This window comes from Prionailurus viverrinus, chromosome X, assembly GCF_022837055.1.
Source record: "Prionailurus viverrinus isolate Anna chromosome X, UM_Priviv_1.0, whole genome shotgun sequence".
In the NCBI taxonomy this organism is placed as follows: domain Eukaryota; kingdom Metazoa; phylum Chordata; class Mammalia; order Carnivora; family Felidae; genus Prionailurus; species Prionailurus viverrinus.
The window spans coordinates 80,583,062-80,610,804 of NC_062579.1; the positions used below are offsets into that span (position 1 = coordinate 80,583,062).

Sequence of the window (27,743 nt, forward strand, 5' to 3'; positions counted from 1 at the left end):
CTATTGTAGGTAAGTCATTTTTCTACTAATGGAAATTAATTCGCCTTAAATTATTCACATTCATTTTTTGGCATATTTCCCGAGATGTTAAACCAAGAAAGTCATGTGTGGTTAAATAACTTTTTTATTATTTAGGGTCTAGTTACCAAGTTGCTTAGCTTCTTCACTTTCTACCCTGCTATATCTGCTATATTCTGGCAATTTCACAGGATTCATTAATTCATTCAACAAATATTTATTGAAAGCCTGTTATATGCCAAGCATTATGATCATCTCTGGGACTATGATGAAGATCAAAACAGAAAGGTCTCTGCCCCAATTGAGCTTATAGTCTTTTGGAGAACACAATAAAACAAATAACGACACAATTTGATCTTACACCAAAATACTTATAAATTAAAGTCCATTTATATATGATGGGCTTTAATTATACATTAAATAGGGCAACTGATATAGTTATTTAATATATAATTAAATATATTAAGTATATAATGAAATATATTTATATTTATAATATATATTCATACTGATATAATATATTTAATTATAATACATAATATACAATACATAATTAAATATATTTAATTAAAATATATATTTATAATTAAATAATTATACATATATAAATATAATACCTATAGTTATACGTATATAAATATAATACATAATACATAATTAAATATATTTAATTATAATATATATTTAATTACATATTAACTGGGTGACTTATATAGTCACAGGTCCAATAAACCAGAATAAATATTTCCGGGGATGTTTTCCCAGCATTTTGGCCTATACATTTTCATATAGTTTAACATTTTACACATCTTCGAAAATATAGAAGGCTCTAATTCTGTCATGATGACAGTTGCCAGAGTTGGATAGGGAAAGGAAAAGAAGTTCCTTCATCAATTTAGCTGATTGTAAAAGATTTCATTGGGAAAAATGTTTAAAATAATGGCTCAAATGAAGTCTGAGAGAATGATTTTAAAATTTCAGTTATTAGACTCTACATACTGAAGAATCTATTTACCTAGTTCAAGAAATGTTGGGGGGCACCTGGGTGGTGCCTGGGTGGCTCAGTCGGTGGAGCGTCTGACTTGGGCTCAGGTCATGATCTCGTGATTTGTGAGTTGGAGCCCCACGTCAGTCTCTGTGCTAACAGAGCCTGGAGCCTGCTTCAGATTCTGTGTCTCCGTCTCTCTTGGCCCATCCCTTGCTTACACTCTATTTATCTCTCTCAAAAATAAATAAATGTTACCAAAAAAATTTTTTTTAAGAGATGTTGGAAGACTAGTTCAAATTTTAATGTATTTCTATGCTGCCGGTATTTCTGACATAATGTCTAATAACCTCTAAATTCTGAGAACAATGAGTCATTTGTATCATATTTTATATAAATCTGTAATTAGGCTTCACAAAGCCCATGCTAGATAGAGGCAGATAATTTTTAAAAAAAATTTTTTTTCAACGTTTATTTATTTTTGGGACAGAGAGAGACAGAGCATGAACGGGGGAAGGGCAGAGAGAGAGGGAGACACAGAATCGGAAACAGGCTCCAGGCTCTGAGCCATCAGCCCAGAGCCCGACGCGGGGCTCGAACTCACGGACCGCAAGATCGTGACCTGGCTGAAGTCGGACGCTTAACCGACTGCGCCACCCAGGCGCCCGGAGGCAGATAATTTGAAAAGAGTGGCAGTATTGAAAACCTAGTAATCAAGTGCATTTCTGGGAATGCTTAAAAGGAGAACTCGAAATAATGTTCTGCACCTAATGTTGGTCTGCATTTGCTGCCCCAGTAGTTGGAACAAATGTAAGCTGAGTTTTTGCATGCCTCGTTTACTTTTAAACATTTAAAGATGACATGTAGAAACCCAGGTACATGCTCAGTCCTACATAAAGGACAAGTGATAGAGATTTTCTTTGAGGCTCCCATCTGCCTGAGGAAAATACTGGATTAAAAAATGACCATTGTATCCACTGTTTTCAATTTCTTTAACCAACAGTATTTTTAAAGAATTATGTCATGCTTGCATGGAAAAGGTATCAAAGAACTTCTATATAATAATACACAATGCAAGATAAGACATTTCTACACAAATCAGATTGATTGTATGTTTGATTTGTTCTTTTACATAAATATTTTACATGATCCTAGTATTTCTATGTATATCTAAGTTCTATATGTTTCATATAAGATGTTACTTCATATATTGAGTATATATGCTATATGCATATACATATGTGCACACACACAGAGGCTGGAAAGATATACATCAGAATGCTCTCATTGATTATCTTGGATGGTTGGATTACAGATTATTTATTTTCTTCCTTTTGCTTATATGTTGTTTCTAAATTTTCTCAATTATTATTATAATTTTACGACATATTGGTTGTGTATTGATTCAAAAACGTCAAGTTTTTACAAATTAAGCTTGTTTGACCAAAAAAACAAGCTAGTGGTAACAAATAGAAAATGTTTGACTTTGACGATCCCAAACTGCGTGTGAAGAACGGGAGCAATTTTGAGGGGGAAAACAGACAACAGCTTCAGCTTTATCTTCCCTTTTTTTCACAGTCATCCCTCAAAACAGTGATGAAAATGTCGAGGATATCTGGAATCCAGAGGAAGTTCCAGAGGGAGCAGAGCACCATGACACGTGGGATGTTAGAGAAATACCAGAGTAAGTCAAATGAAGGCGGGAATGTGTTTGGGGCTGAAGTTCGATGTGTCATCCGATACCATTCTATTTTTGACAGGATTCATAAAGTAACTTCTACCACATGAAAGAGAAGACTGCAGTGACACACAGAAGCCATGTGTAATTGATAATTGTTTTTCCTTGTGGAGCAGAAACAAAGTAAAACATAACACCTCCCTTTAGTTATTATCTAACAAAAAATGAAAAATAGTCATTTCCATTACAAAATTGTATTCAGTGTCAGTAGTATAATGTGGAACTAACACTGGGAAAGAAAAGCCCATTAAATTACAAGCATTCATACAAACTAAATTATTATACCATGTTTATGTGTCAAAGACCTGCGTTTAATTACTCAATATTCAATTTCGGTAAAAGGCTATGTTCTCCCTCCGATTATCTATTATTACCTGAACCTGTTTACTAGTTATTTTAAGATTCTGTTTAATATATTTTGCAAGCAGGATTGAAGCCTCACCTTGTAGCTTTTTCATTAGGAACTGTGAATATGAATTGTAAATATGGAATTTAGGATTATTAACATAAAAAGTTCCTTCACTTTGATAAAATAAATCACCCACAATTTCAAGGAACTGAAAGTGTGTTCACATTCATAATTGAAACTAATGGTTAAATACACTAAGCTTTAAATATATGTATTTTTTTTGTTTCCAATTCTGTGTCTCCCTCTCTCTCTGCCCCTCCCCCGTTCATGCTCTGTCTCTCTCTGTCCCAAAAATAAATAAACGTTGAAAAAAAAAAAAATTAAAGGGGCGCCTGGGTGGCGCAGTCGGTTAAGCGTCCGACTTCAGCCAGGTCACGATCTTGCGGTCCGTGAGTTCGAGCCCTGCGTCGGGCTCTGGGCTGATGGCTCAGAGCCTGGAGCCTGTTTCCAATTCTGTGTCTCCCTCTCTCTCTGCCCCTCCCCCGTTCATGCTCTGTCTCTCTCTGTCCCAAAAATAAATAAACGTTGAAAAAATAAATAAATAAATATATGTATTTTTTTATATTTTAGTTAGTTAACATACAGAGCAATATTGGTTTCAGAAGTAGAATTCAGTGATTCATCACTTACATACGACATCCGGGGCTTTAAAATAAAATCTTGATTGAGTATTTAGAATAGCTTGAAAAACAAAGGCAGTACTTACAAAATTATAATGTACTTTATAAATTCTTGAAGACTTCTATGGTAAGTGATCTGACAACTTTTCTAATTCTGACTATAAAATTGTGTCCAATGTTAGAAAAAAAAAACCTTATGCATCTATCTTCTACTTCCATTCTGAAAATAGAAACAGTGGGAGACTGCAGATAATTAACTGGAAAAAAGTATCCAACTATCGCATAAACAATGTAAAAAAAACCCTATAAACCTCATAAAAAAAAGATCAAAGGGGATTTTAAAACATTTCTGTGCGCATCTTAAAAACGAAGAGAGTAAATCTCAGGTTATGTTTATACAGTGCCCACACATCCGTATAAAAGGTAAGAAGTAAGCCACTCATTTGTCATACTGTCTAATAAATGTCAAACATCCATATGTGGCAAGTTCCAAATTTGAGTAAATTTTCACTTCTCATCTTGATGTTTGATGTTCTGTAGAAATAACATCCATGAAAGCTTTAAATGAATAAGAACTCCAGTCAGGGTATGAAGAAAATTGCTTTATAAAAATTTTTAATCTTATTTTCCATTTTATGCAAGTACATTTCAAAATGTCCCAATGGGTAAAGAAGAAAATGGGTAAAGAAAGTGAGCAAGCAGCTCACAAAAAAGAATCATGAGTGGCCACATGCAAAGTAAGATGGGCCTGAGCTGAATCACTGGCCTTGGGTAGAAATGTGAGGATCTTTATTTGAGAGATTCTTAAAGGAATATATGGTATTCAATTAGATATAATGAATGAGAGGAAAGCCTCAGAAATGATGCTGAGGTTACCAACTAGGGTGACCAGGTGAATAGTGAGGCTATTGACTGTGATTGGGAACGAAGGGAGAGGGGAAACACTGAGTTTGGTTTTGGATGTGTGGACTGTAAGCTGCCTTTGGGACATCCAGGCAAACGTAGACAGTTGGAAAATTGCATCTGGAGATGAGGAGAAAGCAGCAGCTAGAGCAAATCCATTTGGTAGTCACGGAGTGTGGATCGATACCCTTCTGTTTTGTTTTAACCTGGCTTCACCTTTGTAAATATAAGGTAAATGTTATAGTTATAGTTATAGTCTATTAAGAAAAAAGTGCCCCATATCAAATAGCTACTTATTGCTAGCCCTGTTCAAACTCAAAGAAATCCCTTTTTCATTCTTGGGGATTCCTATTTGCAAGTGGTCAGAAGTTCAACATAGTCCTTTAGTCTTCCTATCCAGAGATTTACCATTTCTTCATAAGGGTAGAATTAAATGGAAAAGATCATTTGTAAACATTTGCTTACTACATTCCACCTAAAAAGATAGGGTCCATTGTGGCTGGGTGATTCTAGAAACCATCCTGTCCCTAGGGGCCCTAATTTGGGGACAAAGAAAGATTTGTGAATTGTCATGGGTGAGGTGAAATGTCAGGAAAATCTTTCACCGGGCTAAGAACTCCATAGGCCTAGGGGCACCTGGGTGGCTCAGTTGGTTAAGTGTCCAACTTCAGCTCAGGACATGATCTCGCAGTTTGTGAGTTCAAGCCCCATGACAGGCTCAGTGCTGACAGCTCAGAGTCTGGAGCCTGCTTCGGATTCTGTGTCTCCCTCTCTCTCTGCCCCTCCCCTGCTCATGCTCTCTCTCTCTCTCTCAAAAATAAATAAGCATTAAAAATTAAAAAAAAAGAACTTTGTAAGCCTAGATTGTAAACACTGCAATGTAGTTGTGCTGACTGCATTACCAGTGTTTCCATTGTAGAATTTTAGAGGCAAAAAAGATTATAGAGGTCATTGAGTTCAAACCTACCCTTCTCCCCACGACTTTGTGACTTGACCAAGGTCACACAGTTAATGACAGAAAAAGTACTAAACCTGGGTTTTCTAACTCTACTCTGTGGCTTCAATTTAGCAGAGGAGGATTTTTATCTATCCATCAAACCCTGGGTTATGGGCCTACTATTTTTCTGAGCCATCGTTTTCCAGGAAGAAAAAAAAGAACTTTTTTTTCCCTTCTACTTTTAATCATCTTAGAAGTTCCCTTAACCCTTTTTATTTGTATAGCTCTAAAACAGTTAAGGTTAATTTTTCGAAAATAGGTAGATACAATATAAATCCTGATTTACAGCGTTAGGTATTTTTGACTGTATTTCTAGACTTCTATTTCTTTATGTTCTGCTATATGCCCGAAAAACTGTCAGAACTTTATTTTTTGTAATAGCATGTCCCCGTAGTTTCTAGTTTTTTTGCCCTGTGAGAAAATTGCTCTTTCTTTTGAGTCTCTGTATCATTGACCCCTTTTTTATTCCAGGTATGAGATTATATTCAAACAGCAGGTGGGAACTGAGGATATGTTCCTAGGATTTTCGAGAAAAGACTCTTCAACAGCATGTTGTGAAGATCTAGTGGTGAGCTTCTCTCCATTTTCCATATGACCATTATGGCTAAATTGACTGACTGACTGTTTTACACATAATACCATAGGCAAGGCAGTAAACTCTTTAAAAATAATGGTTGCTATATTTTAGGCACTAATGGAATAATGGGATTGATAGTTTAAAATTGGTAAACATGTACAAAATAAACTCCATTTACACATATGGGTGAGATTTACAAATAAACATAGTAGAATCATATGACATAATACACTATTTCTAGCCCTATTAAAACTTCCATTTGGGACGCCTGGGTAGCTTAGTTAATTGAGCATATGACTCTTGTTTAAGGCTTAGGTCATAATCCCAGGGTCATGGGATCAAGCCCCACATCAGGCTCCGTGCTGAGCATGGAGCCTACTTAAGATTCTCTCTCTGCTCCTCCCCCCTCTCATGCTCTCTCTCTAAACAAAACAAAACAAAACAAAACAAAACAAAACAAAACAAAAACCTACTCATTCCGATTGGACTGAATTTTCTTTCATCCTAGTTCTGTTCAATGAATGCCATCTGATTGGTTATTAACTTATGATGAGTTGATGGCAACCAGAATGAAATCTTCCCTTCCCTGAATCTCTCTTACTTCTTCTAATGACTCAGCTTATAATGGTGAGATTTAAAAGGGACTTTTTCTTAAATTTTGGATCTGAACTTCTGATTTAAAACTCTAAAAAGATGTATAAAATGTTACTTGACTCCCTTATCCAAATGATTCTATTTCTATGTAATAATAATAACAATACCAATGACATCAATGAGATCACCTTACTTTTGCTTATTTGAGCCTCGTAATGATCTTGTTGAAAAGTCTGGACCTACCTAAGAGTGTGGAATGCAACTCTTTTTGGTAGCATATACTAGTAATTCTGGTCTGGAGAATTTTTTTTTCCCTGAGATCAGGGACTATACATATATCTTTCCCCCTCTCTCATAATACTCTACATTATAGAGTACTGAGGTGCCCATTGGAGATGCTTAATTTTTTTCCTTAAGCAAATGATAAATGGTATCTCTCTGTTGCATGAACTTCAGGTTTTCTCTTATTAGCAAAATCTAAGACATTCAATTGAATCAAGTAACATAATGGGAATAGCGAGTTTAAGTACCTCAGGAGATTTTTCACATTCTAATGAGTTAAGGTTTCAAGTGATCTTGAAGTAATTAGCTCCCAGGGTTTTACCAGTAATATCCCAATTCCTCTCTTTTAAATAACTGTAAAATAACATTTTTGATGTCTAGTATTAAGGATTGCTATAAACTCTGGAGGAATTCCAGGCCCTAAGTAAATAACTGTTGTGAGCCTTTCCATTTCTCTCCTGTAAAACGCTACTAGTATTAATAATAAAGGTATCCTGAATGAAGACTCTTGGAACCCAAGTTGTACCTCAGAGTACTATACAATTTATGTAAAACTCAACAAGTATAAGCAGAAGAAGACCTGATCGCTTCCTTTAATGAACTTCTAATTGACTGGGGAGACAGCACTAACATAAATGAAATCATCTTATTATTAACAATGAAACTCAGTGTTGACAGTTTTAAGTCTACCAGGAGTTTAGAAGGTTTGGCTGAGGCACAGATGGCACTGAATGGAAGCCGCATAAAAATATTTGTTGGTGCTATGGCACCTCACCATATGTATACTGTTCTTTTTCTCTGTCTTTCTTTTCATACATTCAGTCTTTAAACACTTACTACCACTGCATACCAGGCACTGTTCTAAGTACTAGGGATACAAAGATAAATAAGATACAGTCAATTACCCTCAAGGAATTTATAGTAAAGGAGATGGAAGACTAACAAATCATTGCAATCCAATATGGTAAGTACATATTTAGAGGCATATACCAGGTACATGGTGACATAAAGTGGAAAGAGATCAACACCCGGTGGACAGGATTTTTCCAGTGGACAACATTCCAAGAAGGGCATTCCAAGCAGAGGTAAGGCACATGGGAAGGTATCTAGGCATGAAATAGCCTGGCCTATTTGAGTAAGCTGTGCATATAAGAATAATAAAGAGTAATTGTGGACAGTGGTGTACTGGTAAGCTGACTCTCAAAAAAGAGGAAAAAATCCCTGATTTGTAGCTTAAATTTTATCCTATAAGCACGTTAATGGTGATATCCACTATCGTTGCTTAACCCCACTGATAAGACTTGGACTGAAGAGGTTGTCGACTGCATCTCAAGTATTTCTTCCTCAAATGTATAAGCTTATTATTCCTGTTGATAATATAGCATTTTCTCAGATCTAAGACATCATCAAATTGTAATCATGCCACTTACTTAATAAAAAAAGGAGCAATAAGTATACTACCACGTTAAATGTACACATTGGTTGTGTGATGCATCCCAGTATCAGAAACACTAAAATGTGGGGGAAATTACACCTTAGAATTGGCCAAATTTCTTATTTGGGGGTTGGACCTGGTCTCTATATAACAATCCAAACCAGAGACTTCAAAAAGAAGACTTCTGTTTAAGCTGAAGAGGATAGTAACACAAACAATCTGTTTAAGTACAAGAAGGGATTTGGGATCTAAAAATTCAGGAGGACCTGGGATTTATACCTGGGATGCAGGGCTAGTTCAATATCCGCAAAACAATTAACATGATTCATCACGTCAATAAAAGAAAGGACAAGAACCATATGATCCTCTCAATAGATGCAGAGAAAGCATTTGACAAAATACAGCATTCTTTCTTGATAAAAACCCTCAAGAAAGTAGGGATAGAAAGATCATACCTTGAGATGATAAAAGCCATATACGAGCAACCCAACACTAATATCATCCTCAGTGGGGAAAAACTGAGAGCTTTCCCCCTAAGGTCAGGAACAAGACAGGGATGTCCACTCTCCACTGTTATTCAACACAGTATTGGAAGTCTTAGCCTCTGCAATCGGACAACACAAAGAAATAAAAGGCATCCAAATTGGCCAGGAGGAGGTCAAAATTTACTCTTCGCAGAGGACATGATACTCTATATGGAAAACCCAAAAGATTCAACCAAAAAACTGCTGGAACTGATGCATGAATTCAGCAAAGTTGCAGGATATAAAATCAATGCACAGAAATCGGTTGCATTTCTGTACACCAACAATGAAGCAACAGAAAGAGAAATCAAGGAATCGATCCCATTTACCATTGCACCAAAAACCATAAAATACCTAGGAATAAATCTAACCAAAGAGATGAAAAATCTATACACTGAAAACTATAGAAAGCTGATGAAAGAAATTGAAGAAGACACAAAGAAATAGGAAAAGATTCCATGCTCCTGGATAGGAAGAACAAATATAGTTAAAATGTCGATACTACCTAAAGCAATCTACATATTCAATGCGATCCCTATCAAAGTAACACCAGCATTCTTCACAGAGTTAGACCAAATAATCCTAAAATTTTTATGGAACCAGAAAAGACCCCAAATAGCCAAAGCAATCTTGAAAAAGAAAACCAAAGCAGGAGGCATCACAATCCCAGACTTCAAGCTATACTACAAAGCTGTAATCATCAAGACAGTATGGTACTGGCACAAGAACAGATACTCAGATCAATGGAATAGAATAGAGAACCCAGAAATGGACCCACAAACGTATGGCCAACTAATCTTGACAAAGCAGGAAAGAATATCCACTGGAATAAAGACAGTCTCTTCAGCAAGTGGTGCTGGGAAAACTGGACAGCGACATGCAGAAGAATGAGCCTGGACCACTTTCTTACACCATACACAAAAATAAACTCAAAATGGATGAAAGACCTCAATGTAAGACAGGAAGCCATCAAAATCCTCGAGGAGAAAGCAGGCAAAAACCTCTTTGATCTTGCCCGCAGCAATTTCTTACTGAACACGTCTCCAGAGGCAAGGGAAACAAAAGCAAAAATGAACTACTGGGACCTCATCAAAATAAAAAGCTTCTGCACAGCGAAGGAAACAATCAGCAACCTAAAAGGCAACCAACAGAATGGGAGAAGATATTTGTAAATGACATATCAGATAAAGGGTTAGTATCCAAAATCTTCAAAGAACTTATCAAACTCAACACCCAAAAAACAAATAATCCAGTGAAGAAATGGGCAAAAGACATGAATAGACACTTATCCAAAGAAGACATCCAGATGGCCAACCGACACATGAAAAAATGCTCAACATCACTGATCATCAGGGAAATACAAATCAAAACCGCAATGAGATACACCTTACACCTGTCAGAATGGCTAACATTAACAGCTCAGGCAACAACAGATGTTGGCGAGGATGTGGAGAAAGAGGATCTCTTTTGCATTGTTGGTGGGAATGCAAGCTGGTGCAGCCACTCTGGAAAACAGTATGGAGGTTGCTCAAAAAACTAAAAATAGAACTACCCTACAACCCAGCAATTGCACTACTAGGCATTTATCCAAGGGATACAGGTGTGCTGTTTCGAAGGGACACATGCATCCCCATGTTTATAGCAGCACTATCAACAATAGCCAAAGTATGGAAAGAGCTCAAATGTCCATCGATGGATGAATGGATAAAGAAGATGTGGTATACACACACACACACACACACACACACACACACACACACACACACTGGAGTATTACTCGGCAATCAAAAAGAATGAAATCTTGCCATTTGCAACTACGTGGATGGAACTGGAGGGTATTATGCTAAGTGAAATTAGTCAGAGAAAGACAAAAATCATATGACTTCATGCATATGAGGACTTTAAGAGACAAAACAGATGAACATAAGGGAAGGGAAACAAAAATAATATAAAAACAGGGAGTGGGGACAAAACAAAAGAGACTCATAAATGTGGAGAACAAACTGAGGGTTGCTAGAGGGGTTGTGGGAGGGGGGATGGGCTAAATGGGTAAGGGGTACTAAGGAATCTACTGAAATCATTGCTTCACTATATACTAACTAATTTGGATGTAAATTTTAAAAAATAAAAAATAAAGTTTAATAAAAAAAAAATTCACGAGGACCACCCCTTCCTTTACCCTCTCCAGCCTCCAAATAAGAAAATAAGATTTATGAGTTTTAAAGCAATTGTCCTAAACAAAATTCTCAGTTAGGAATATGCATGTCTTCAGCAAACCTTTCATTCTTTCCTTCTAACCCCAAGCCAAGGAGCTCCATTATCCAAATCATGCCTGCTGCTCCACTCCCCGAGTTCATAGCTACCAAGCTTCCTTGCCTTAATCTATATTTAGGCATTTAATGTTTTAAGTAAAAATTGTATGTATTTAAGGCGAAGTGTACAACAAGATGATATGATACACGTATACATAGTGAAATTACTGTAGTCAAGCTAATTAACATATCCTGTCCTCACCCACTTAGCATTGTGTGTGTGTGCATTATGTGTGTGTATATGTGTGTGTGTTTGTGTGTGTGTGCGTGTGTGTGGTTGAGAGTACCTGAAATCTACTCTCTTAGCAGATACCCAGTATTCAATACGGTATTAGTAATTATAGTCATCATGCTGTATATTAATTTTACAGCTACATCTAGGTTTGCAGGGTTTTTTTTGTTTTTAGCTGCCAACCATTTACTTCAAACAAAATTCTATGAGAAAACCCAACATATAAAACACATAAAAGTACCCCTGCCTTGGTTAAAAGGGTACTATCGCCCATGAGACAGCTTCTAGGAGAAAAACTGGGCCTCTTTGGAACATGGTTTAAAAGATGCTTATCTAGGCTTTTCTCCTTGTAGTACAGTTGAGAAAATAAGGTCAAGCTTTCAAGGTATCAAATACTCATATAAATTAATGGAAGAATAATAAGAGAGCCAGAAGGCTTTTTCCTCCTTGGTAACACTATGTTTTTCTTTAAGCCTCATGAGTATAATGCCTCTGTCTTGTTCTATTTTACTTTTTTATTTTTAATTTTCTCTTTTGTTCTCTATACTTTCCATCCGTTCCCATAAGCATCCCACTATCAGGGGTTTGATATATATCCATGAATACGTATTTACCATTGTTTGCTATGTGTTTTTTTTTTTTTAATGTTTACTTACTTGTTTTGAGAGAAAGATAGAGAGCGAGCCGGGGGGAGGCAGAGAGAGAGAAGGAGACAGAATCCCAAGCAGCTTCCGCGCTGTCACTGCAGAGCCTGATGCAGGGCTCGGACCCACGAACCATGAGATCATGACCTGAGCTGAGATCAAGAGTCCGATGCTTAACTGAGCCACCCAGGCGCCCCGCTATATTTTTTAATTTAACAAATACTTATTGAACACTTGCCATAGGCCAGATACTCAGTATATAGTGTTGACAAAATAGATAAGTTTCTCCTTTTAACAAGCTTACTGTCAAGACATCAAGTAGTCCATAAGCAGCAGCAGACTTCCATAGATCCATCCAATAAGGAAACAGTGAGCCCCAATGCATATAGTTGATTATTTACACAGGCAGCATAAGCAAGATCAGTATAGTGTCATCTCCCTTTGCCCCACAGGACAACATCAAACTAAAGTGGCCAGATGACAGGGGACACGGGCAGTAGGACACTCTGTTGCTGAAGGGCAAACTCTAGACTGTAGCTGAACTATTTTATAGCCCTCATCTATAGCCAAGAGAAGGGAGACAGAAAGCCCTTCTGCCTTATGGGAACCAGGGAGTAGGGTGAGAAACGGCCTCCCACAAGATAAGGAGCCTCCCACAAGGTAGAAAGACAGATAGGAAACAGACTTGAGGCAACTCCTCACAAGACTGTCTACCTTCCCACATTCCAAGAGGATCACAGGATGTCCTGCCAAGACTTGGGGCAGGTTGTAGTTGAATCTTGCATATGTGGCCTATGGGGATAGTGCAAGGTCACTGGGGTGCCATGGCAGAGCCATCTCCCTACATTCACAGTCTACAAATAAACGTTTTTATCCAGACTGTTTTCACTTAACATGAAATAATAATAATAATAATAATAATAATAATAGCAAAGCAATTTGTATAATGCTTACTATGTGTTAGGCATTTCTCTGTAAACTTTGCATATAGCAAATCATTAATCCCCGCATTGACCCTATGAGATAGGTGCTCTTATTTTCATTTTACAGATGAGGTTGCTGAAGCACAAAGAAGTTAAGTGGCTTGCTTAAGGTCACACACTTAGAATCTGGTAGAACTATGATTTGAACCCAAACAATTTGAATTTGATAGAAGTGTGTATAAAGTGATATGGGTGCAAAGAAGTAGTCCAAGCAGACTTCACAATACAGGTGGCATTTTGCCTGGAAATTTGTTTTTTTTGTTTTTTTTGTTTTGTTTTGTTTTGTTTTTAGCGATAAGAATTTATTTATTTATTTATTTATTTTTAATATATGAAATTTATTATCAAATTGGTTTCCATACAACACCCAGTGCTCATCCCAAAAGATGCCCTCTTCAATACCCATCACCCACCCTTCCCTCCCTCCCACCCCCCATCAACCCTCAGTTTGTTCTCAGTTTTTAAGAGTCTCTTATGCTTTGGCTCTCTCCCACTCTAACCTCTTTTTTTTTTCTTCCCTCCCCCATGGGTTTCTGTTAAGTTTCTCAGGATCCACATAAGAGTGAAAACATATGGTATCTGTCTTTCTCTGTATGGCTTATTTCACTTAGCATCACACTCTCCAGTTCCATCCACGTTGCTACAAAGGGCCATATTTCGTTCTTTCTCATTGCCACGTAGTACTCCATTGTGTATATAAACCACAATTTCTTTATCCATTCATCAGTTGATGGACATTTAGGCTCTTTCCATAATTTGGCTATTGTTGAGAGTGCTGCTATGAACATTGGGGTACAAGTGCCCCTATGCATCAGTACTCCTGTATCCCTTGGGTAAATTCCTAGCAGTGCTACTGCTGGGTCATAGGGTAGGTCTATTTTTAATTTTTTGAGGAACCTCCACACCGTTTTCCAGAGTGGCTGTACCAGTTTGCATTCCCACCAACAGTGCAAGAGTGTTCCTGTTTCTCCACATCCTCTCCAGCATCTATAGTCTCCTGATTTGTTCATTTTGGCCACTCTGACTGGCGTGAGGTGATATCTGAGTGTGGTTTTGATTTGTATTTCCCTGATGAGGAGCGATGTTGAGCATCTTTTCATGTGCCTGTTGGCCATCAGATGTCTTGTTTAGAGAAGTGTCTATTCATGTTTTCTGCCCATTTCTTCACTGGATTATTTGTTTTTCGGGTGTGGAGTTTGGTGAGCTCTTTATAGATTTTGGATACTAGCCCTTTGTCCAATATGTCATTTGCAAATATCTTTTCCCATTCTGTTGGTTGCCTTTTAGTTTTGTTGGTTGTTTCCTTTGCTGTGCAGAAGCTTTTTATCTTCATGAGGTCCCAGTGGTTCATTTTTGCTTTTAATTCCCTTGCCTTTGGGGATGTGTCAAGTAAGAAATTGCTGCGGCTGATTTCCGAGAGGTCTTTTCCTGCTTTCTCCTCTAGGGTTTTGATGGTTTCCTGTCTCACATTCAGGTCCTTTATCCGTTTTGAGTTTATTTTTGTGAATGGTGTAAGAAAGTGGTCTAGTTTCATTCTTCTGCATGTTGCTGTCCAGTTCTCCCAGCACCATTTGTTAAAGACACTGTCTTTTTTCCATTGGATATTCTTTCCTGCTTTGTCAAAGATTAGTTAGCCATACTTTTGTCGGTCTAGTTCTGGGGTTTCTATTCTATTCCATTGGTCTCTGTGTCTGTTTTTGTGCCAATACCATGCTGTCTTGATGATTACAGCTTTGTAGTAGAGGCTAAAGTCTGGGATTGTGATGCCTCCTGCTTTGGTCTTTTTCTTCAAAATTACTTTGGCTATTTGGGGCCTTTTGTGGTTCCATATGAATTGTAGGATTGCTTGTTCTAGCTTCGAGAAGAATGCTGGTGCAATTTTGATTGGGACTGCATTGAATGTAGATAGCTTTGGGTAGTATTGACATTTTGACAATATTTATTCTTCCAATCCATGAGCACAGAATGTTTTTCCATTTCTTTGTATCTTCTTCAATTTCCTTCATAAGCTTTCTATAGTTTTCAGCATATGGATCTTTTACATCTTCGGTTAGGTTTATTCCTAGGTATTTTATGCTTCTTGGTGCAATTGTGAATGGGATCAGCTTCTTGATTTGTCTTTCTGTTGCTTCATTATTAGTGGATAAGAATGGAACTGATTTCTGTACATTGATTTTGTATCCTGCAACTTTGCTGAATTCATGTATCAGTTCTAGCAGACTTTTGGTGGAGTCTATCGGATTTTCCATGTATAATATCATGTTATCTGCAAAAAGGGAAAGCTTGACTTCATCTTTGCCAATTTTGATGTCTTGGTTTCCTTTTGTTGTCTGATTGCTGATGCTAGCACTTCCAACACTATGTTAAACAACAGCGGTGAGAGTGGACATCCCTGTCGTGTTCCTGATCTCAGGGAAAAAGCTCTCAGTTTTTCCCCATTGAGGATGATGTTAGCTGTGGGCTTTTCATAAATGGCTTTTATGATGTTTAAGTATGTTCCTTCTACTCCGACTTTCTCGAGGGTTTTTATTAAGAAAGGATGCTGAATTTTGTCAAATGCTTTTTCTGCATCAATTGCCAGGATCATATGGTTCTTATCTTTTCTTTTATTAATGTGATGTATCACGTTGATTGATTTGCGAATGTTGAACCAGCCCTGCATCCCAGGAATGAATCCCACTTGATCATGGTGAATAATTCTTTTTATAAGCTGTTGAATTCGATTTGCTAGTATCTTATTGAGAATTTTTGCATCCATATTCATTAGGGATATTGGCCTGTAGTTCTCTTTTTTTACTGGGTCTCTGTCTGGTTTAGGAATCAAAGTAATACTGGCTTCATAGAATGAGTTTGGAAGTTTTCCTTCCCTTTCTATTTTTTGGAATAGATTGAGAAGGATAGATGTTATCTCTGCTTTAAATGTCTGGTAGAATTCCCCAGGGAAGCCATCTGGTCCTGGACTCTTATTTGTTGGGAGATTTTTGATAACCATTCAATTTCTTCGCTGGTTATGGGTCTGTTCAAGTTTTCTATTTCCTCCAGTTTGAGTTTTGGAAGTGTGTGGGTGTTTAGGAATTTGTCCATTTCTTCCAGGTTGTCCAGTTTGTTGGCATATAATTTTTCATAGTATTCCCTGATAATTGCTTATATTTCTGAAGGATTGGTTGTAATAATTCCATTTTAATTCATGATTTTATCTATTTGGGTCATCTCCCTTTTCTTTTTGAGAAGCCTGGCTAGAGGTTTATCAATTTTGTGTATTTTTTCAAAAAACCAACTCTTGGTTTAATTGATCTGCTCTACAGTTTTTTTAGATTTTATATTGTTTATTTCTGCTCTGGTCTTTATTATTTCTCTGCTTCTGCTGGATGCCTGGACATTTGAAGTCCATAATAGTTTGTCAGGGTGGAAAAGCTCTCCAAGAAGAGTAAGCAGCAGCATGAGCAAAGGCATAGTGCTATGAAAGCATATGATGTGTTTTGAGAGCATTTGTGATGTTCTTGGAACCCCAGAATGCGCTGGCATGGAGTAATACAAGATAAAAGAGAATAAGCAGCTTGGAGCTAGTTGGAAAACCCCTTGAAGGTCATACCGTGTGCTTTGGACTGATTGCATCCCCCTGAGGTTCACATTTTGAAGCTCTAACCCCCACTGTAATGGTATTTGGAGATGGAACCTTTGAGAGGTAATTAGGTTTAGATAAGGTCACAAGGGTGGGGCCGGCGTGATTATATTAGTGCGTTTATACAAAGATACCAGAGAGCTTGCTCTGCTTGGTTTCTTTCTGGGCCATGTGAGCACCCTGTGAGAAGGCAGCTTTCTGCAAGTAGAGAAGAGAGCTCTCACCAGAAACCAACCATACTCGCACGTCTGGCATGCTCAGAATTCCTGTCTGTAGTATTGTATTATGGCAGCCCCAACAGACTAAGACACCGTGAAATGTGAACTTTTGTGGGCATTAGAGTTACTAAACATCTTAAAGCAGGTGAGTTAAACAATTAGATGTGGTATTTCATAACAACTCTAGTGGCAGATTATCGTGGAGAATTTGGCAGAGATGATGGTAGGAGATGAGTGCGAGTTAGGCAGATTGGTGTTAGGAAAACCAATTGATAGACAATATCACTAATTCAGGTGAGAGAGGTAGGCCCCTGGAGGGTGGCAGTAGGGATAGAGAGCAAGGTAAATATTTAAGAAGTAGTATTGATAAGATTTATTTTTTTAACGTAATTTATTGTCAAGTTAGCTAACATACAGTGTCTACAGTGTGCTCTTGGCTTCAAAAGTAGATTCCCATAATTCATTGCCTACATACAACACCCAGTGCTCATACCAACAAGTGCCCTCCTCAATATCCATCACCCATTTTCCCCTCTCCCCTGCTACCCCATCAAACCTCAGTTTGTTCTCTGCATTTAAGAGTCCTTTATGGTTTGCCTCCCTCTCTGTTTGAAACTATATTTCCCCTTCCCTTCCCCCATGGTCTTCTGTTAAGTTTCTAGAATTCCACATATGGAAAGTTGTCAAATGGGATATGTACGGGAGAAATAGGAGTCAAGAGTTCTAGTTTGGATAACTGGGTAAATGGTGATGACATGAATCAAGATAGGGGAATGTAAAGTGGTTTGTTTCCGGATGGTAGTCTTAGAGATGGTTTTTATTTCTTTTTGTTCATCTGAATTTTACACTTTATTTACAATTACCATTTATTACTTCTGGAATAAGAGTAAATAGCTTTGTTTTTGGTATGGGGATCAGGAATGCAATGCAAAAGAAAGAAGACAAAGTTCTAAGAGAAATATATTAAGTTTGGGTTATATTGAGTTTGAACTGCCTATAAGAAATCTTGCTGGAAGTGTCCAAGGCTGTTAGAAATATAAATCCATGTGAAACTCAAAGACGGGGACTGGAGATGTTGATTTTCAGAATTGGGGTTCTCTGAGGGGTTAGAATATACTACCACAGAGTACTGGCTTTGCATTGTGCTTGGAATAAAGGATAACTGATCTTAAGTAGCACATGTATGCTTGGAGAGGGGGAGGCATTGAGAGGGACACTAGGAAACTTGCAGAAATAGGACTGAGGACAGAATACATAGCCCTTGGGATGGGGTCAACATTCAGAGACAGAGTTCAAACAGAGGCACTGGAAATTCTCACTCCAGTTCCAAGCCAGGTATCAAAAACCAAGAGGAATAAGATCAATGAAGTGACGTTGACTCTGGGTCATGGCTTTAGAGATAAAAACAATGTTGACGAGAGAAGCCAAACATGTGTAATAGAAACAATGTGGCAAAGAATAGGGAACAGCCTACCCTTGAGAAATAAGGCTGACTGAAGTACCTGACCTCTTGGATGTCAGTTGGGGGCCATGGAAAAAGGAACTTCAGGTGTCAAAGGTATGTAGGAAGATAGCCTGTCTTCCCCCAGAGGACTACTCATGGTAAGAAGGGGTATGTGTGCAGTGGGGAAGTAGGTCAGTGTATTCCCATTTTCACCCATGTGTGTTGAACAGCAGATTATTTCTAAAAGCCAAAAGTAAATGGGGCTAGAGTTATTGATATTCTGCCAAATGACCCATTGTTTGTTCTAGAGGATGGGAAAAGCAGCCTGCACATAGCTTGATACTCTTTTTGAGCAATGGATATATAATATTTTGGCTCTTCTGCTTTAATGCATCCATATTGATAAGGGGACATTCTGATGTGACCTATGAAACAAGCCATTTAGTCTGTTTCTTTTTCATTATCACCTCCTTCACAGGGATATGAGCCTTACTCCATCTCCAAGTCTCACTGAGAATGAGGTGAGAGTCAGGGATGGGATAGGAGTCAGTCATTATCTGGCAGACACAACCAGGAGTCACATGTTTATCACACGTATTCATCTCGGAAAGCGCTACCAATCATTCTGAGCAATGTGTCTGCCTATCTTCTGAGAATCCACTTGTTTCCTGAATGGTCTGCTTCTCAAATCCTGATTTTGCTCTTAAGGTTAAAACAGTCATACTTATTTACTTCTAATGAATACATAGATTTGGCTACATGATAATTGAATGGATTCTCTTTTCCATATAAATTCTAGAGGATGGACACATTTTTTTGCAGGCTTTCTGATTATGCTAACCTTATTGGATTGGTTGCAAATTAGACTGTGTTTCAGGGAGACAGATATTTGAGCTGTAATACAATTCCTTATTATCAGCTCTAGGCAGCACAGTAAACCTTCAATTAAATTCTAATAGTAATATACATATATTTATAGTTAATATCTTAGCATTCTTTCATAATGATGGTAGGGGGGTGGACACCTCCTTAAAAGTTGATCTAATTGTATATATTTAATGTATTTCTGATTGTGAAAGTTAGATGTATTTAAATTTTTAAATACATTTAATACATAATACATAATGAGAGAGTTAGATGCAGAATGCACATGGGGTGAGAAGAGAGAGAGATGGGGAAGAATTTGAGATGGGCTTAAGGTCAGGTATGAAGTAAGAGTGAAAGATGTCTTATACATATTACTTAGTTAAAAAATCAGTAATTTTACATTCTGATGATGCCATTTTGAGGCGGTTTCATCAAACTGTCTGAATCACATGTCTGGAATCCTTGAACCAGAACTGGCAGAAACTTCTGAATCCATTCAAGCAGATTGACAGACTGACCCTTGGAAAATGTCAATATTTGAGGGATGGATAAGGGAAGAGAACACCTGGGTTTTAAATGCTCTTGTGTATGTACCCAGGAGTGGAATTACTGGGTCCTGTGGGAATTGAGATGCGACATTTTTAAGTAAAATCTTACCAAACCAATAAATAGTCCCATTTTGTGTGTGCGTGTGTGTGGAGGCAGGGGTGGGTGTGGGGTACGTAGGGATCATGTTGTTATTTCTCTTGTTGTATTAACGACTTTTATGGACTCCTACACTTCTCTAGGAAATGTGGAATAGGAGTTTATACCAGGATACTACAAATGGCATCACCAACCCACACCCAACATGAAAATTAACCACTTTTTATTCAAAGTGCCCACTGATATAAAGTCCGTTGAAAGTCCCCAACCTTAGCAGGTGCACTAGTATGCACCTTCAGACAATGAAAGTTACAGGCAAGGAACCTTAGTTCAATTACAGATGGTTACCCTTGGGCTGCTCATTAAACTTCTCTGTATCTCACTATCTCCATCTATAAAATGGGGATAATCCTGCATCTCAAGATTGTAATGAGGAAAGGGCCTAGCCATGCACACATAGCTGGAACTTAATAAATATTATCTCTCATTTCCCCATACTTCCCTACCCTCTTCAAATTAACTGTTCTTCAAGACAAAAGTATTTTTCTTCTCATTTTCTCTTTCAGGTTAAAATTAAACTGCCGAATACAAACCCTTCTGAAATTCAAATTGATATCCAGGAAATGATCCTTGACCTTCGCACTCCTAATAAGTGAGTAAAACTTAGAATTAGAATAATGTATTAAAATATTAATGAATCTATAATCAATATTCTTAAAGTGTACATTGTTATTTTTCATCAGTCCTAAAGTTTGACAAAAAGTGAAAAAGTGAGTTATTCATTCAGATGTTTGATCTACATAATATAAATATATATGTATATATATTTTTTGAGACACCTAAAACACCTAGTTTTTTTCTGCTTTGCACCCGTACATTTGGAGTAGATTGCTACCACTAAAATACAGCCTTTGACATTCAGATATGGTTTACTTATCTGTGAGGAAAAATAACTAGAGATGAAAATCTCTTAAGTTGTAAGTCTCGCTTGTGGCTTTTTGTACAGAGATGCCATAAGAGAAGCAATATCTTTAAACTTTCTGGTTACCATGGGACTCTAAGGTTCAATTTGACTGTATCCATCTAAAAATTAACAGAAAAGTCTTGTCATCAATTCCTTAAAGCAAAAATTCTAACAAATTGGGGTGCCTGGGTGGCCCAGTTGGCTGGATGTCTGGCTCAGGTCATGATCTCACAGCTGGTGAGTTTGAGCCCCACATCGGGCTCTGTGCTGACAGCTCAGAGCCTGGAGCCTGCTATGGATTTTGTCTCCCTGTCTCTCTGCCCCTCTCCAGCTTATACTCTGTCTCTCTCTCTCTCTCAAAAATAAATAAACATTAAAAAAATTTTTTAAATTCTAACAAATTTATCACTAGCTTCTCAAGTAGTATAGATACATTTAAAAAGAATACAGGTAATAATGGCATAATATAATTAAACATTTTGATATTTTCAAAATAGTCTTCTTATTACACAGGTTCAAATTATGTTTCCAAAATGCAACACATACAGTAAGATTCTGATACAAATGTTTATCTGAAACCTGGACAAATCAGTCCCGTCTCTCAAAAACAAGTCCATAAAGAGGAAATCAATGGAACCCGGTGTGTGATAGATAAAATATCTAAATATCTCCTTGCTTGTTTCACTTTTAATCTGAATGTATGCTAGTAAGCACACTTTGGTTGACTGCAGTGGCTCTTTCTCTGTTATTCACGAGCGTTTCAAACTGGGTGTGGTAAGCAGTCAGCTGCTGGCACATTTTCTTTCTTCCATTATCAGTATCAATAATCTTCCCCTGTTGATCTTAGGGTTTCAAAAAAATAAAAAGTAGATCCCTCATACAAAAGACTTCTATGTATAAACGACCCAATGTACATACATAGCTTAACCTTGATTTCTATAGTAGATGCATTTAACCCAAAATGATCTACCCATGGATATATATCAAGTACTTTCTCATTTCTTATGTAATTTCAAAACTATATTCTCATGAAAATTGCCTCCTGTTATAAAAATTTAATCCACTATTCCTACGATTTACTTCGAGGAGCAGTGTAATTTTTTCATTCTTATTATATATGCTTTTATTCTTCCACACAACCTCTGCAAGGAAAGTTGCTTAAATTAACAGTTAATCTTCCATGATATTGGTGCGCTTGTTAAAAACACATACATATCTACACACCGTGGAGTTAATTTCCATTCTCCTAGCAGTTCTCCATCAATCTTAAGGCAGCTGCTATGCTGCCACTCCAGATATCTATCAGAGCCCACCAAATGAAAGACTCACACAGAGATACTTGTCCATGTAGAATGTAGACTACACTAGAGTTTTGGGATCATAATGTTCTTATATATTAAATAGTGCAGAGAGGTGCTGTCTCTTAAGAAAAAAATCATTAATTATGATAGAAGACTGAAGATAGGCTGTTATCGTTTTTGTCATTTTTCCTTAACACTTGCACATTCTTTGGAGCCAAGCTATTATCTGAAATTGTGTTATTGGAAATGTGACTTGTTTTTGAGGTTATTGGTATTCACATATACTTTCTTTAGTTTCTAACTTTGACAGCATATCACACTATGTTTACTCACCCCTAGAGAGAGAAGAGAAAACCTCCTGTTCATGAATCTATAAGGCAGAACACGTGAATCTATTTTAACTGAATTGACTGGTAAGATCAGTCAAATGACAGTCAATTGCATTAGAACTATCAATAAAACCCAGATTTTTAGAATTATACAACCAAAAGAAATAAAGCAATGTCTTAACTTCTTTATTTTTTAAAAAATCATTGTTTTTGCACGTTGATTCCCAACATGGAGTAGACAGAAAGGAGGAAAGATAGGGGAAATTGGATAATTTCCCAAGGACTTTTATCTTCATATGAGGTTTCACTATTTTTTGAAGTGTATTCTAAGAATATCATAAATGAATTCCTTGAATGTGATAGTAAAAACATATTGTAAAGACAAGTATGAATTAATTTTTGGTTGAATGCTGTTTTATTCTCATCTTTGCTGTGCTCCTTTAATTCAGACTGATTGAGAATTGACTGATACTCAAACTCAAAAGATGTTTTCAAATTGAAATACTGAATGTCAGCTCAGTAGCTATTTCTTCACTTTCTTTGAAAATAGTTATGTCTCCAATAGAAAACGTTTAAAAAGTCATGTTTTTTAAACCCAAATATTTATTTTTTAATTTAAATTTTGTTAGTTAATATACAGTGCAATATTGATCTCAGGAGTAGAATTCAGTGATTTCATCACTTACATACAACACCCAGTGCTCATCACAACAAGGGCCCCCCTTAGTCCCCATCACCCATCTAGCTAATCTCCCACCCACCTCCTTCCATCAACCCTTAGTTTTTTCTCTATCATTAAAAGTCTCTTGTTAACTAACCCAGAGATAAAATCATTTATTAACTACATAAAATAAAAACTACATTATGTGAATATGCACAGAACAAGGTTGTCTTGTATTTAAATCTCTTGCAAGGAACATCAACTTGACTTTGCTAATATAAATGTAAGGATGTAAGTCTCTAGAGTTCACTGTATAGATAATTCTTTTGTCTTTACTTTCATATATTATCATTCACTTTTAAACAATTTCTAATGAAAAGTAACACTGGATAAACATTTGATCAGTGCCTAAACTGTAGCTTCTTAAAAGCAAGTATACTATTGGGGCGCCTGGGTGGCGCAGTTGGTTAAGCGTCCGACTTCAGCCAGGTCACGATCTCGCGGTCCATGGGTTCGAGCCCCGTGTCGGGCTCTGGGCTGATGGCTCTGGGCTGATGGCTCTGGGCTGATGGCTCGGAGCCTGGAACCTGTTTCCGATTCTGTGTCTCCCTCTCTCTCTGCCCCTCCCCTGTTCATGCTCTGTCTCTCTCTGTCCCAAAAATAAATAAAAAAAAAATTAAAAAAAAAAAGCAAGTATACTATCAATGTAAAGGCAGAGGGATTGAGTTTAAATGTTTATTCATATTTGATAGTACTAATGTGTTCTGGGTACTCAAATGTTATTTTGCTTTTCATTCATTTATGTATTCACTCAACAAACATTCATCAAGTCTCCTGCTACAACTGGGGGGACATGAAGATAAGATATAGTCCTGTCCTTCAATGAATTGTACATGGATAAGTATTTGTAGAATTTTATTTTGTTTATATATAAATCTCAATCCAGATATTAGGCAGTAAAACAGACTAAACAAAAATACTTCCCTTCTCCTAAGAGCCTAAATAAGTTGCACAGTTTCTGTTCAAAATTTTAGTATTTGAAGCCATACTACTAAGGACTAGCCAGGAATGCAGGCATAGATGGATCATTCCAATGGCCACTGTCTCTGCTGAATTTATTTCTCTCTGGACAGAGAAGTGCACATTATCACTGGAACTCCTTCTTCAGCTGATTTATAGTTGTCTTTTAGTGCAATGAAGCTACCACCACTGAGCTTTGCTTTATTTTTAAAGTGAATATATTATCATTTGTAGAATAAGGTATAAAGCAAATCTAACTCCAGCTCAAACTATATTGTAAACAACTTTAAAAAGATGGACTCTAAACACTTTTTGCACCCATTTTTTTTGAGATGCCAAATATTACATGATATATTAAAATACATCATGAGGGGCACCTGGGTAGCTCAGTTGGTTAAGTGCCCAACTTGGACTCAGGTCGGGATCTCAAAGTTCGTAAGTTCAAGCCCCACGTTGGGCTCTGTGCTGACAGCTTAGAGCCTGGAGCCTGCTTCGGATTCTGTGTCTCTCTCTTTCTCTGCCCCTCTCCCTCTCACACTCTGTCTCTCTCTCTGAAAAATAAACACACATTAAAATTGTTTTAAATTTGAAATAAATACATCATGATATCATTACTTCTGGTGGAGAGAGATGTTTTTCCTACTACAAGTATCTGGAATAGAACAAGAGTAACAGGAAATTTCTCTTCTAGAGAAATGTGATCACACAAACATGTGTGATAAATACTTTTAATGAGCCCAGTTTCCTAAACTTAGGTCTTGCAAATGAGTGAGGAGGCAATCGGTTTTCAAGAGTTTGTTTTCAAATACTAGTTCTTTATACAAGGATTCAATAAGTACCCCTAAAAAATACCAGATTCCTTTACAAACGTGGATCCTATACCTTTTAAAAGAGCTTTTCTGTCCACTTTTTATAGAGATACTGAAGGCTTCTTTATGGAGAATGTGAGGTAACAAGTGCTTCATGCATTTAATTTTCTTCAGATGACCAGCATGTGCCGACCCCATGCATAATTCAGATTCATACCACTATGACAGAATTATGGATGGCTCAGCCCAGCAATGCAGCTAAAGCATACAGCTATCTAGCAACGGAGCCCCACAACTGCAAAATAAACCCAGCAATCTCTCACAGGGATTTTTGTCAATGTATAGTAGAAAGAACCAGAAGCAAGCACAGAGAAGCACTTTCATTGATCTAGTATTAAAATCATTCCAGGCCTGAATTTCAATAACTATACATGTAGTAGAGACTCAGCCTGAGGTTGCATCAGCAGAATTTTTATAGAACTATTCCAATTTTCAGATTTGTATCAGTTAGTCACATTCCATGTACACATAAGCATGGCTGGCAACATATCTATCCAACCAACTTAGAGTTGCAATGGCTCTGCTCCTCTGCCTATAAATCAAGTCCGAGAGTATGTTTATATAATGCAAAATGAGGTCAATCTTGAAAAAAGAGTGGGGGTATCAAAACCCCTGCTTGTATTTTTAAGGCCAAAAAGGCTGATATATTATGTGTGTTAATTTGGCATATTTTTGAACTCGTACTTACAGTGTCTAAATATTGGTTTTTTTTGGTTCCTAACCTTTTGATGGTATATATTGCTTCCCGTTATCTTATTAAAAGTGCGATCAAAACCACACTGAAATATCACCTCACGCCAGTCAGAGTGGCTAAAATGAACAAATCAGGAGACTATAGATGCTGGCGAGGATGTGGAGAAACGGGAACCCTCTTGCACTGTTGGTGGGAATGCAAACGAGTATATCCACTGTGGAAAACAGTGTGGAGGTTCCTCAAAAAATTAAAAATATATCTACCCTAGGACCCAGAAATAGGACTGCTAGGAATTTACCCAAGGGATACAAGAGTGCTGATGCATAGGGGCACTTGTACCCCAATGTTTATAGCAGCACTTTCAACAATAGCCAAATTATGGAAAGAGCCTAAATGTCCATCAACTGACGAATGGATAAAGAAGTTGTGGTTTATATACTTGATGGAATACTACTTGGCAATGAGAAAGAATGAAATATGGCCTTTTGTAGCAATGTGGATGGAACTGGAGAGTATTATGCTAAGTGAAATAAGTCATACAAAGACAGATACCATATGGTTTCACTCTTATGTGGATCCTGAGAAACTTAACAGAAGACCATGGGGGAGGGGACGGGGGGAAAAAAGTTACCAAGAAGGAAGGAGGCAAACCATAAGAGACTCTTAAAAACTGAGAATAAACTGAGGGTTGATGGGGCGGCGGGGGGGGGGGGGGAGGAGAGATGGGCATTGAGGAGGGCACTGGTTGGGATGAGCGTTGGGTGTTGTATGGAAACCAATTTGACAATAAATTTCATATTAAAAATAAAATAAAATAAAATAAAAGTGATATCTTCTTGATATTACTTTAGGAAGTTGATTCTAGGTTTTTTATCTTGTCTTATTTTGTTTTGATTTTTAGGAAGCTGTTGATAACCCTTCCCCACCCTGTGGAATGCAACAGTGCCAAAGCTTTCTATATCCTGGAGACTGAGACTCTTGAAGTCGCCCTAACAATGAAAAGAGACTTGGATTTCATTAACTTCTTCTGAAGCTTCATGAACAAGAAGGAAACATGGTAAAACAGCACTGCTAAAAAATTTTTAAAAAAACCTTTGAAAAATTGGCAAATGTCTCCTATCTTTTTTATTATTCTGACATAATTCATAAAGGGTCTAAATTCAATTCTAGTGAGTTCCTGGTCATTTACCGTCATTCCTATTACTCTGGTGGGAAACACTGTTTTCTTATATTCATAAGCTATTCCATTTTTTTGGTGAAAGCTGGATAGAATTTGCAGGTTAACCAATTAGATTACTGCATGGTCAATTCAAACTGAAATATGACCATGAAATGGTTGGTCCACTTATTTCAGTAGTCTGAAGAACTTAAGCCAATTAATTATACTATGATACAATCAGTTCCATTGCAATTGGCCATTATTATGCCAGAAAAGTTTATTTGGCTGCCTTCTCATTGATTTGATCAAATGATTTACAGTATTCTCTGGTTAGGTTCTCACAATCGTGGGATGTACAAATAACAAAGGATTATAAATAGTTTGGTACGCCATCCTAAACAACATGTTTTACTTGAATAAGAAATACTTCAGAACACACAGTGTTATTTAGCTTCCTCAGTCCTGCTTTCAGTGTCTGGATCTGGTTAGGTTAAAAATCTTCTTCCTTTTGTGCACTAATAATTACTAACAATACCTTTTGGACTACTGTGTGTATATTTAGTATTGAAATCCTTGACATTTAAAAGGAATATAAAGAAAAGTGTGGTGCATTTACAAAACCTGTTCTCTTTCATTTCTTATCTTTATTCATAATTGGGCATACCTATTTTTATGAGTTATGTCAATGCCCCCTGCC

General features: G+C 37.1%; 1 protein-coding gene across 2 annotated transcripts in view; it reads left to right on the top strand.

The window, feature by feature from the left end:
* Nucleotides 1-27,051, top strand: part of DNAAF6 (dynein axonemal assembly factor 6) — a 36,515-nt gene extending 9,464 nt beyond the window's left edge. For both annotated transcript variants that reach the window (XM_047844420.1, XM_047844421.1), the window contains exons 4-7: nucleotides 2,582-2,687; nucleotides 6,142-6,238; nucleotides 20,616-20,701; nucleotides 26,789-27,051. In XM_047844420.1, coding sequence (XP_047700376.1) covers nucleotides 2,582-2,687; nucleotides 6,142-6,238; nucleotides 20,616-20,701; nucleotides 26,789-26,918 — 419 coding nt within the window. In that variant the 3' untranslated portion in view covers nucleotides 26,919-27,051. The remainder of the gene's footprint in view (nucleotides 1-2,581; nucleotides 2,688-6,141; nucleotides 6,239-20,615; nucleotides 20,702-26,788) is intronic.
* Nucleotides 27,052-27,743: the final 692 nt, after the last annotated feature.